The sequence below is a fragment of the Oncorhynchus keta genome, chromosome 27 (assembly GCF_023373465.1).
Source record: "Oncorhynchus keta strain PuntledgeMale-10-30-2019 chromosome 27, Oket_V2, whole genome shotgun sequence".
Lineage (NCBI taxonomy): Eukaryota > Metazoa > Chordata > Actinopteri > Salmoniformes > Salmonidae > Oncorhynchus > Oncorhynchus keta.
Genome location: NC_068447.1, coordinates 39,641,647 through 39,655,440, shown reverse-complemented (window position 1 = coordinate 39,655,440; position 13,794 = coordinate 39,641,647). Strand labels below are relative to the sequence as shown.

Genomic DNA, 13,794 nt, shown 5'->3' with positions numbered 1-13,794 from the left:
CATTGTAGTTTAGACCCTATTTTACATCATCTGAGGTGTTTGTGTCGTGCCCACTATCAGATGCTCTTGAATACAGGCTAGCTGTCCAGGCTAGCTGTCCAGGCTAGCTGTCCAGGCTAGCTGTCCAGGCTAGCTGTCCAGGCTAGCTCTCCTGTACTAAAATGGGAATGGACAATTCAAATGGTAACAGAATGACACACATCCTTATTATCAAATGTTTTTATTTATTTTTTATTTACCCCTTTTGCTCCCCAATTTCGTGGTATCCAATTGTTTGTAGTAGCTACTATCTTGTCTCATTGCTACAACTCCCGTACGGGCTCCGATACACAACCCAACCAAGCCGCACTGCTTCTTAACACAGCGCGCATCCAACCCCAACCCGTTCAAGCCCAGGTTGGAGCGAGGAGAGGGACGGAAGCAATACTGTTACAAAGTCTGATCCCATATCCTACACCTCCCCTTTACCTTTTATAGGACTCTCCTGGGGAAACGGTTAGAGGCCTCAGGAATACTTATGTCTCCTTAATGCTCATCGTCTGTGCAACATGAGACAGCGGATGAATTATAATCACTTACAATGTATGACATATCCTTTACATTTAGTGGTGCTATCACACTGGCCGGCTAATTCAACTATTTGGGTGATGAACGGGTGTACACCGCAATAGTGTTGCAAATATAGAGTAATCTTGGGCTAGGGTTTCGGTTATTTACATTGGACATACTATGGTTACACATATGGTTAACATATCTTTACCATACTATGATTTCTGCAGCCTTGAAAGGCAGGCATCAACATGGCTGAACGAAAGGCTGCCAGCAATTTAGAGAAATCGCTTTCTATGGGTCCAAACCTTTTTTCTATGAATACAAAAAAAACGTTTTCTATGCGTGAGAACTTTTTTCTTTATACGACTACAAATCGCTTTCCACCGTGATAACTTATTTTCTGTGTGATAACTTTTTGTTGTCATCAAATTACTGCCAAAAGTCAGGTGACCTATGCACTTCCAAATATGAAGTTGCAGGCTTGGCATATCTGTCATGCGCATCTCTCTCCTATGTGCAAATCTTTATGGCAGTAAGTTTACTTAAGGCCCTCGATTTACAAATACAAATCAAAAAGCTGTTTGTTTGTGGATAGTGAATTGCATTTGTGGATAGCGATTTACATTTTGTGGATTGGTGAGTTACATTTTTGGTAAAGTGATTTACAGTTGTGGATCAGTGATTTACATTTGTGAATACATTTAGCATGATATGGATCTCATAGTCTTGACTGAGTCAACCTGGGAAAAGCTAGTTAAACTAGCTAATGTTAGCTAGCTAGGCTAATTGAGGCTGCAGTGCATGCGCTCTCATCCTACAGTTACAAATAACTCCATTCAGAATATTAAGTAGCAGCCTATTGTTGTAGTCTCTCCTTCACATTTGAATTAACTTTTAATTCAGTCATTTTAATTCCATCTGCCATCGATTAGATAGTTGCTTACATTTTGACACACACAGAGGCTCTCCGACTGTAGCCTATTGCCACTTTGACGGCCAACAACAAGCCACATGCGCCACGCTCCACTCTCGTGAGAATCAAGAGCAGCACCATAAATGATAAAAATGTCTCTCTCAACTGCAGCTGTCGCGTTTGGTTCTGTACGGGCCCATCCGGACAAGTCAGTTAAAATGACACATAGCCGAGACAATCATATCAGATCTGACCCAGACCTGTGACATCATTTTGAATTCTGGATCCGCTCAGGTACCAGATCGAGTCTCGGGTGTTCCGGTACCGGTGGATCCGTGAAGACCTCTATATGGATGTCTCATGGTAGAGTGTGGTATGCAAAATGGGGCAACTTTGAGTACCTCCATCTCCTAAACGTTTGGCATTCAGTTCCAAAAAGTAAATTTCTGACAACTTCTACCACAGGCAAATATGTAATGGCAAGTTTTGTTCAAATAAAAGGGGTCCGGTTAAAAAGTGATTGAAATCAAACGTAACGACTAAATAGCCCCACAATCTGGGTGAGACCTGACAACAGAACAACGACAGAACAATGTAATCATTTTTGGTTGCCCTGGCCTTCCATGTGATTTAAAGAGCCCTTTGTAAAAGAGAGTGGGATGATGGGAAAAAAATATGTGTGAGGGCTGAGGGAGGAGGAGGGGGGAATGACCTCCAGCTGTGAGAGCAGGTTTATGTCTATGACTTCATTGGTGGACATGACACATCTGGGAATGATAACACGTTCAGATGAAGTGTAAAACCAGTGTAAAACCATACCACCTTTGCCACAACACTTGGTAGGCAGGCTACATCTGTCATTTCATCAACATTGAATTGTTAATAAATTGTTTCATATGTCGTTTTTCATCACATTAGTGGGTGACTGTCAATGCACCTAGATGGCAATCTAAACTGAATGCATCAATTTCAACTAGAAAACATTCTCTAGGGTTCCTCTACACAGACCTGTTGAGTAGGAAATGGACACACTAGTAGTCACATACTTTGGAGGCTCTGGAACAGATGGGTATCATGCAAAGAGAAAGCAATGGGTTTAAACAGTCACATACACATACCCATGGTCAATCCTTTTCTGCAGTGGAAGAAAAGAGATCAAAAATAAATAACAGAACAAAGCACCACAAGAAGAACAAAAAAAAAGATGGCGCCGGAGAGGATGGCTGATGTTGTTTGTATCTTATCTTTTCACTTATTTTTGTACATAATGTTGCTGCAACTGTCTCTTATGACCAAAAATAACTTCTGGATATCAGAACAGCGATTACTCACCACTAGGGTTGCACACTTTGGAGAATATTCAGAGGTGGAAACTTTCTGTGGGAATATATGGGAATTAATGGAAATGTATGCTAATTCATATTAATACCATTTAAATGTAGATGTTTTTTTGCATTGGATATATTTAGCATGTCATATGGAGACAGAAACATAAACCTTTTACCTTAACATAAGTAGACATAATTGCAAATTATTAAATCCTTCCAATATAAATAAATAAATAAATAAATAAATAAATAAATACAAATGTAGTTACGAATTAAACTTTATTTAAATGAGTTGACTCTTCACATGGGATGATTTCACTGAACAACAAAATGGAATATTGAATGATCCCCAATAATCCATCGCATCTTCCAAAAACATTTTCTGTAAAATGATAGTCTAGAAACTAAAGCTTTGGTTGTCTTCCTCTCAGCCTTCCATGTCTTCCCCCTGGAACTCCTAAATGTCCACCTCTTGAACATCAGACTCTGAGGCCTCATCTTCACTGTCACTTTCCAACCTTGTTGAGGATGGCTCATTGTCAGGCTCAAAAAGCCTCAAATTTGCTAGGATAGACACCAATTTTTCAACCCTTGTATTGGTCAGCCTGTTGCATGCTTGTGTGTGTGTTCCAGAACAAGGACCAGTTAGGCTCTGAGGCGGCTGATGTTGGTGGGATTTGGAGGATGATGAGCCAACAGGGGAAAGAGCCTCAGATCCACAAAGTACCTTCCACCAGGTGGCTGATGAGATAGGTTGGCACGACTGCCATATTGCATCTCCATCCCAAAGCCCTTGCTTGGAAGTGTACTTCGCCAGACTACCAAGAACCTTGCCCTCATTCAGGCCAAGGTGCCGAGACATGGTAATGATGACACCATAGGCCTTGTTGATCTCTGCACCAGACAGGATGCTCCTGCCATACCTGGGGTCCAACATGTACATTGCGGCGTGTATGGGCTTAAGACAGAAGTCTTCACACTTTTTGATGTATTTCAGAACTGCAGTTTCCTCTGCTTGGAGAAACAGTGAAGTGGGCAGGGCAGTATGGATTTCTTCTCTTACATTGCAAGCAGTCTGAACATCAGACAGGATGGCATTGTCTCTCTCAATCCGTGCAATGGCTACTGTTACAGGTTTCAGGAGTTTCAAGCTGCTTACCAGTCTCTCCCAAAATATCATATCAGCAGACTGTGATAAGGATATTTCTTGAAGAGACTCCTTCTCCAGAAGACAGTCAACCATGATGACAACACCACCCCCCACGGGTGTTGCTGGGCAGCTTCAATGTGATGCGCTTATTCTTCTCACTTTGCTTGGTGACGTAGATTGCTGCTATAACTTGATGACTCTTCACATTCCTAACCATTTCCTTCACTCTCTTGTAGTGTATCCATTATTTTCAGTGCCATGATGTCCTTGAGGAACAGATTCAATGCATGAGCATCACAGCCAATGGGTGCGATGTGAGGGTAGAACTCCACTTTAGACCAAGCAACCTTCATGTTCGCAGTATTGTCTGTCACCAGTGCAAATACCTTTTGTAGTCCAAGGTCATTGATGACTGTCTTCAGCTCATCTGCAATGTAGAGACCTGTGTGTCGGTTCTGCCTTGTGTCTGTGCTCTTGTAGAATACTGGTTGAGGGGTGGAGATGTAGTTAATTATTCCTTGCCCACGAACATTCAACCACCCATCAGAGATTATTGCAATACAGTCTGCTTGATATAATAATAATAAATGCCATTTAGCAGACGCTTTTATCCAAAGCGACTTACAGTCATGTGTGCATACATTCTACGTATGGGTGGTCCCGGGGATCGAACCCACTACCCTGGCGTTACAAGCGCCATGCTCTACCAACTGAGCTACAGAAGGATCTTCACTTGAACTCTGTTGAACTCTGCATCCAACAAATGAGTAGATAAAGCATGTCTGGTTGTAGGGGTGTACGCTAGGTGAAGAACATTCAGAAATTACTTCCAATACACATTGTCAGTGAGCATCAGAGGTGAACCAGTTGCATACATAGCTCGAGCAAGACATTCATCAGCATTTCTCTGACTACGTTCCTCCATTGAGTAAAAAACAACAACTTCTGATTCCAGGAGGACCATGAGCTGTTGCTATGATAAGGTGTCTGATTCATAATTTTCACCTTGAATAGAAGTAGAGGGATTTTGTCAGAGGTTGATTGTTGTGAGCACTGAGGGAACTTTATGCACTTGGCCAGATGATTCTGCATCTTTGTTGCATTTTTCACATATGATTTGGCACAGTATTTGCAAATGTACACAGCTTTTCCTTCTACATTAGCTGCAGTGAAATGTCTCCCCACATCAGATAGTGCCCATGGAATTTTCCTGTAACGATCAGAAAACAAATGGTAAAAAAAAAATACAATTCCATGTACAGATAAATAGTGAAGCAGTTATCTTACAAAAGGAGTTGTTTAATCTAAATTATTTAAAACAAAACATGTATGGAAAAAGGTGAATTAACACTCCTCAGTTAGCAGGCTCAAACAAGCTAAAACCCACATGGTAGCAAAGACTAACTAGCAGAAATTGTTAACAAGTTAGAAATTATTTAAACACACTTTGCTGTAGGCTACTATTTACTAGTTAACAACAACAACAAAAAAAGCAGGTAATATCAAAAATATTCATCCCACTCAGTACTGTAATCAGAATTTACCAGAAAGCATGTAGTCCTTGGCTCAGACAGTATAGTAGTGTGGGCTCAATAGCATCTCATTAGTGTGCAAGATCTTGAGAATCACCTGTACATGTGATGGAAGAATACCCTGTACATGCAGAGGGTTACAAATCCATTCAATTGGGGATAGTTTAACCAGAATATGCCGCAAGCCCAAGAATTGTCATGTATCTCACAAAAAAAAGGTTCACTGTTATAAGCTAACTTTTTTGATGAATTTAAGCAAAATTCCCCAGGCAAGTAGCACTGAAACATGCATGAGAGCATCAGCTGTTCCAGATGATGTCGGCTGCGGAGAGCGTGATCACACGTGAGTAAGACCTTTAAACAGGTTAATATTCACAAGGCCACAGGAACAGACGGATTACCATGATGTGTACTCCATGCATGCACTGACCAACTAGCAAGTGTCTTCAGTGACATTTTCAACCTCTCCCTGTCGGAGTCTGTAATACCAACATGTTTCAAGCAGACCACCATAGTCCCTGTGCCCATGAACACTAAAGTAACCTGCCTAAATGAGTACCAACCCCAACCCAAGCACTCACGTCTGTAGCCATGAGGACCTTTGAAAGGCTGGTCATGGCTCACATCAACACCATTATCCCAGAAACCCAAGACCCACTCCAATTTACATACCGCCCCAACAGATCCACAAATTATGCAATCTCTATTGCACTCCACACTGCCTTTTCACACCTGGACAAAAGAAACACCTATGTAAGAATGATATTCATTGACTACAGCTCAGCTTTCAACACCATAGTGCCCTCAAAGCTCATCACTAAGCTAAGGACCCTGGGACTAAACACCTCCCTCTGCAACTGGATCCTGGACTTCGTGACGGGCCACCCCCAGGTGGTAAGGGTAGGTAACAACATCCGCCACGCTGATCCTCAACACGGGGGCCCCTCAGGGGTGAGTGCTCAGCCCCCTCCTGAACTCCCTTTTCACTCATGACTGCACGGCCAGGCACGACTCTAACACCAACATTGAGTTTGCAGATGACACAACAATGGTAAGCCTGATGACAGAAAACGACAAGACAGCCTAAGGAGGAGGTCAGAGACCTGGCCGTGTGGTGCCAGGACAACAACCTCTCCCTCAACGTGATCAAGACAAAGGAGATGATTGTGGACTACAGGAAAAGGAGGACCGAGCACGCCCCCATTCTCATCGACTGGGCAGCAGTGGAGCAGGTTGAGAGCTTCAAGTTCCTTGGTGTCGACATCACCAACAAACTAACAAGGTCCAGGCACACCAAGACAGTCGTGAAGAGGGCACAACAAAACCTATTCCCCCTCAGAATATTGAAAAGATTTGGCATGGGTCCTCAGATCCTCAAAAGGTTTTACAGCTGCACCATCGAGAGCATCCCTGACGGGTTGCATCATTGCCTGGTATGGCAACTGCTCAGCCACCGACTGCAAGGCACTACAGAGGGTAATTCATATACGGCCCAGTACATCACCGGGGCCAAACTTCCTGCCAACCAGGACCTCTTCTATACCAGGCGGTGTCTGAGGCCGGCCCTAAAAATTGTCAAAGACTCCAACCACCCTAGTCATAGACTGTTCTCTTTGCTACCACATGGCAAGCGGCACCGGAGAGCAAATCTAGTTCCAAGAGGCTTCTAAACAGCTTCTACCCCCAAGCCATAAGACTCCTGAACATCTAACCAAATGGCTTCCCAGACTATTTACATTGACCTTCTCCCCTTTACGCTGCTGCTACTCCTTGTTATTATCTATGCATAGTCACTTTAATAACTCTACCTACATGTACATATTACCTCGACTAACCGGTGCCCCCGCACGTTGACTCTGCACAGGTACACCTTGTATGTAGCCTCGCTATTGTTATTTAACCGCTGCTCTTTAAATTATTTGTTACTTTCATTTCTTATTCTTAAACATTTTTGTTGCCATTTCTTTTAACTGCATTGTTGGTTGAAGGCTTGTAAGTAAGCATTTACTATAAGGTCACCTGTTGTATTCGGAGCATGGGACAAATCAAATTTGATTTGAAGACCAGAGAGAGCAGCAGGAAATGTCAGGAATATAAAAGGAGGAGAATAAAAAGGAAATCACTGGAGAAAAAGTGGAACAATATAGACATACACGCATCCAAAGAAGGATGTTGAAACCAGAACGAGCCAAGAGCCAGTGACCCCTAAACACACCAGACAAAGGAGACCAGACATCTGCTCCCAGATTACACCAGACAGTGTGTTTAAAAACAAGCTTAAAGGCCCAGTGCAGTCAAAACAGAATTTTCCTGTGTTTGATTTACACTCACTGGACAGTTTATTAGGTACACCCATCTAGGATCGGGTAGGACCACCCTTTGCCTCCAGAACAGCCTGAATCGTTGAGGCGTGGATTCTACAAGGTGTCGGAAACATTCCACAGGAATGTTAGTCCATGCTGACGCGAAGGCATCATCACACAGTTGCTGAAGATGGTACATTCATGTCGCGAACAGCCCATTCCATCTCATCCCAAACTTGCTCTATTTGGTTTGGTACTTAATTGACACCCAAAAATGATTTGAGATAAACATTTGCATTGCTGCTAGCATAATAGTAGATAACGCTAGTTAGCATTGGCTCGCAAAACTATCGCTTACTCCCTTCATACTTAATGCAGAGACATACTAAATGTATCCATGAATTCATCGGACTCTGGGGAAGTAGATAAATGGAATCAATGCCAAAATCCCCATGTATCACTTTAAGTCCCATGGCGTGTAACCAGTGGAGGCTGCTGAGGGGAGGATGGCTCATAATAATGGCCAGAACCGAGCCAATGGAATGGCATCAAACACAAGGAAACAATGTATTTGATACCATTCCAACAATTTCACTCCAGCCATTACCCCCAAGCCCATCCTCCCCAATTAAGGTGCCACCAACCTCCTGTGTGTGGAACACTGACAGAACATCCCAATGTCCCCTCTAGGCTCTATATCACCACACACTGTTGGTGACTTCACTTGTCAAGCAAACTACATTCAATCGCACACACAGGTATCATAATTATGTCCCTTTGTCCATAATATTGTTTAGCCTGTGTACATTCATCATTCTATCCATATTTAACCATGTATATTTCTTGTTGCACTTGTCCACAGAGCAACCAGACAAGATAACTGGTACCAGATTAAACCAGTGTGTTTAAATGCAGAGGCTTAAGAGCCTGGAACACGGATGGTTGAGACAACCGATTAGGCTACTCAACTTCAAACCCACAGTCACCATCATATACTGACTGTACATCATATAGGACAAAAGGTGTACAAGAGGGCATTAGGAAAAAGCAGAATACTTGCATTGCAGTATTGTAAAGAATCAGCTTTTTGCAGAATTGTATAAATGAAAGAATATCTAGTAGACTTTGAAGTCATTAACGTTTTCCAATGCAAACGTCAGAGCGAGCAGGTTACATGTGCTTGGGAGATTGTGTGCTGGCAGGCCAAAACAAACATTTTGGGAAAATGCAATCAATAATATTAGAGGGATATCTACAAACAGGTGAATCTAATTCCTCTTCTTTCAACAGCATTGTTTCCCAGTAGACTATAATCGTGGGTGATGTCAAGTCATCTTTAGCTCAAATCTGAGACCAAAATACTTCAGCCATCAGCCACCAACTGTGATGATTCCCCCCTCTGGTCATTTGCCAAGGAAAGGCATCAACTTTGGGAGGTGTTGGCTTCTTGCCTCAGTAAACTGGTGCTGGTCAACTCAAAACTAAACTGTGTCAACTTGGTGCCCTGGGTTCAAAGTCACAAGGTGTTCTTGTTCACGTAGGCTAAACCTACTTTCGACTTTCTTGGCCAAAGCTCTATCAGAGTCTGGTCAAATTAATGTATTCTCAGACCAACTAAACAGCATCCATCCTCTGTAAGCACTAGTCATACTTACTAGGGATATCATCTGTAATGCATATATCTTACATCACTTATAATTGACATAAAACACGCTAACGGAGGACTCCTGACCAGTGCACGGAAAGAATTCCACAAGGGAATAGCCTAGACGAATGTGGAAAAAAAAGCCAAGTGCATCTCAAATGGGCATAGCAGGCAAGGCCATCCTTTAACATCAAATCATATGAGTACATGCATGAAACGTCGAAGGATAATACATGTGATTATGAATGACTTATTTAAGAGCGAAGAGAAACGTGACTGAATATAGGATCTACTTACTGAGTCGCAGTCGGAGACCAAGCCAACTCCTTTGAGGTGACTTGTGCTGTAGAACTGAATTCATGGTCCACTTGCTTGGAACCATTTAGGTCCTATTCTTGGTTCTTATGCTGAAAATCCCCCAATATCAATGGTTGGTCATCTTCATGTCTATTCTCAACGAATGGTGGTAGATTCCGATGGTTCTGTCTTGAAGTTTGAATCTAACTTGAATGTGCCATTTTATCACTCTCCGTTTCGCCTAGGTGGCATCATATTTATGATCGCTCCCGTAAACCGCATAATATTGTTCTATATTGGAGCGCTCGACGTTATTTGTAGATCAGTTTGAGAGCAAACAACCTGTTAAAAAACAATCCATTGAAATAATAATCCAACCTTTCGTGACTGACTAACTAACCTGTCACACGATTGGCTGACTGGTGCAGAATATGTCTCATTCAAGGTAATAAACACCGCATAATAGAAGGTCAATTCTCCAATATGGCAAATAGGACGCCTCTGTTTTTGTTTACTCCGCTATGCAGCAGTAACCTGTTGCTTCACAAAAAGCATTATCTTCGTCGTCCAGGTCCGAAATATCATATTTGCCCAATCACCACCGTAGCGTTAGTCCCTCCCTCACGATACACTTTGTTTTAATCGCCGGTTATTGCACGGGTGAAGCACGCGGGCTACTCTGTTGCAATTTTGGCCACTGACTTCTTCGTTGCTTTCGGCAAAGCACATTCAAGTCGGAAACATAATTCCCCGCCAAGTATCGTCGTCTGTCCCTCCACTTTTCAACCATTAAAAGCGTTTTCCATTCATTCAGTCTACCTTCTTTTCTTTCCAGTTACAAGTTGGCATTATGTTGCAGCTAGGGGCGCCATAGTATGGAAGCCCATAATACCATCTCTAAATGCAAAGGTACTAAATCGAGATTTTTAGATACATAGGTGAAAATGTCGAGATACTAAATCGACATGTTTTAGATACGGTTAAGTCCAAATTAGCAGAAACGAACAAAACATATATATTTTTTTATAGTATACCGTAATTATAGGAAATGTTTCTTCATTTGTAACTTTGTGCTGTGATTCCAGAGGTGGCACCACAAGTCCCAGAGTTGGGGAGAGAGTTGTTTTCCTGGTGCCCAGAGTTTCTCATGATCTGGTGACATTGAATAACCAACCTATGACATAAAATAAATCAGCTGTAAAACAGTTGTATATGGGCTATGATGGGAACAGATTAGTTCTAATCAGGTCATATGTATTTAAAAAATGAATCAAATCAAAGTTTGTAGAGTCACAAGCTTGATGTAGTCATTGTGAGATCGGAATATGGGATCAAATACTAAACTTTTGACAAAATGTAATACACTATCAGTGAATTTGTCCAAATACTTATGACACCTTCAAATGGGGCGACTAAATGAAATCTAATTGTATTTGTCACGTTCGCCGAATACAACAGGTGTAGACCTTACAGTGAAATGCTTACTTACAAGCCCTCAACCAACAATGCAGTTTTAAGAAAATACAAAAAAAGTCAGAAATAAGAATAGCAAATAATGAATTAAAGAGCAGCAGTAAATAACAATAGCGGGGCTATATACAGGGGGTTCCGGAGTCAATGTGCGGGGGCACCAGTGTCGAGGTAATTCAGGTAATATGTACATGTAGGTAGAGTTATTAAAGTGACAATGCACAGATAATAACAGAGAGTAGCAGCAGCGTGGAGGGCCTTCCTCTGACACCACCTGGTATAGAGGTCCTGGATGGTAGGAAGCTTGGCCCCGATGATGTACTGGGCTGTATGCACTACCCTCTGTAATGCCTTCCTGTCGGAGTCTGAGCAGTTGCCATACCAGGAAATGATGCAACCTGTCAGAATGCTCTCGATGGTGCAGCTGTAAATGCGGCCTTGTGAATGTTGACATTTAAAGGTTTAAAGGTCTGACTCACATCGGCTGCGAAAAGCGTGATCACACAGTCGCCCGGAACAGCTGATGCTCTCATGCATGTTTCAGTGCTATTTGCCTTGAAGCGAGCATATAAGTTATTTAGCTCGTCTGTTAGGCTCGTGTCACTGGGCAGCTCTCGGCTGTGCTTACCTTTGTAGTCTGTAATAGTTTGCAAGCCCTGGCACATCCGTCATGCCTCGGAACAGGTGTAGTACGATGCAATCTTAGTCCTATATTGATGCTTTGCCTGTTTGATGGATCATCGGAGGGCATAGCGGGATTTCTTATAAGCTTCCGAGTTAAGAGTCCCTCTCCTTGAAGGCGGCCGCTATACCCTTTAGCTCAGTGCGAATGTTGCCTGTAATCCATAGCTTCTGGTTGGGGTATGTACGAACAGTCACTGTGGGGACAACATCATTGATGCACTTATTGATGAAGCCAGTGACTGATGTGATGTCCTCCTTAAAGCAATTGGAAGAATCCCAGAACATATTCCAGTCTGTGCTAGCAAAACAGTCCTGTTGCTTAGCATCTGCTTCACCTGACTACTGGTGCTTCCTGATTTCATTTTTGCTTGTAAGCAGGAATCAGGAGGATAGAATTATGGTCAGATTCGCCAAATGGAGTAAAGGTGGTCTAGAGTTTTCTTCCCTCTGGTTGCACATTTAATATGCTGAAGGAAATTAGGTCAAACTGATTTAAGTTTCCCTGCATTAAAGTCCCCGGCCGCCTCTGGATGAGCGTTTTCCTGTTTTGGGTTGCATCATGTATGCTTTTTTTTATTTTAGGCTATACATACATAGCTTAGGCAATAAATACATTACCTTACTGCTTCTTTTCCCTTGGCCAGAGGAGATCAGAGTGCATAAGCATCTCTAGGCAACCTGCAGCTATCAGTAGACTACAGTTTATCAGACTCAAGCACAGATTAATTGTGCACGAAATTATGAGGCAAATCAGTCTAAACAACAGTACTTTGTTTCTCTTTTCAACGCTGTTGTGTTAATATTTTCTATTAAATCAAATAAAAAATGCTGGGGCAAATGTCAGCTTGCCAGCCGGCCCTGCTGTGCTGATCTCTGCAATGTGCATAGATGGAAATTCCACATAATGCTACAAATGAAGAAAACCTATCCTATATGAAGTATCTCAACGTTTTGAGATTATATCCTGAAATCGTAGACAGTACTGTATCTTGAAAATTTGAATTACACTTCTAGAAATGTTGAGATAGTATTGAAATTGTTATGGTATTTTGGTGTCGGGAATGAGATTCCATACATTTTCAACTCTACTGATGGTTTTGTCAATAAAAATGTTGTGTTATATAGCGAATGTGCCACTCTGGTCTTGGCACCTGCAATCTAGCCCAATGGTTCTCAAACCTCTCCTTGGGGACCCCCAGACGTTTCAAATTTAGTTGTAACCCTGGCCAGGACCAAGTCTGGGAAAACCTGGTCGACATTATGAGATTATTATGGTCAAAAGAGTGAGATTATTTGTATTTGTCAAACGGCAGCCAAGCATCGATCATCATGTCATCAGAATAAGACACTAGATATTTATTGGAAAGAAACAATCTCATCACCGTGCACTTTCACCACCCTGGGAATTTCATCATAACTTAATTCATCTGTAGCCTAATAAACTGCATGCTTTCCGGAGTCGTAGTGGGAGGAGCACACAAGATCCTCTTGTGACTCTACATTTAAACTTCGATAAATCAAATTGTATTGGTAGCACAGCCTACACATATTTTGAAGATGCTCTCGCAGATGCAGCGAAATGCTTATGTTTCTAGCTCCAACAGTGCAGCATACCTAACAATACAAAACAATACACACATCCCCCCCCCAAAACAATTAAGAAATATCAGAATGAGTAATGTTAGAGTTCGGAATATATATATATATATATATATATATATATATATATATAGTGCCTTGCGAAAGTATTCGGCCCCCTTGAACTTTGCGACCTTTTGCCACATTTCAGGCTTCAAACATAAAGATATAAAACTATATTTTTTTGTGAAGAATCAACAACAAGTGGGACACAATCATGAAGTGGAACGACTTTTATTGGATATTTCAAACTTTTTTAACAAATCAATAACTGAAAAATTG

General features: G+C 41.9%; 1 protein-coding gene across 2 annotated transcripts in view; it reads right to left on the bottom strand.

Moving 5' to 3' along the window:
- plekhg5b (pleckstrin homology domain containing, family G (with RhoGef domain) member 5b) overlaps positions 1-10,544 on the bottom strand; it is a 67,820-nt gene extending 57,276 nt beyond the window's left edge. For both annotated transcript variants that reach the window (XM_035739026.2, XM_035739029.2), the window contains exon 1: positions 9,721-10,544. In XM_035739026.2, coding sequence (XP_035594919.1) covers positions 9,721-9,805 — 85 coding nt within the window. In that variant the 5' untranslated portion in view covers positions 9,806-10,544. The remainder of the gene's footprint in view (positions 1-9,720) is intronic.
- Between the last annotated feature and the right edge of the window lie 3,250 nt (positions 10,545-13,794).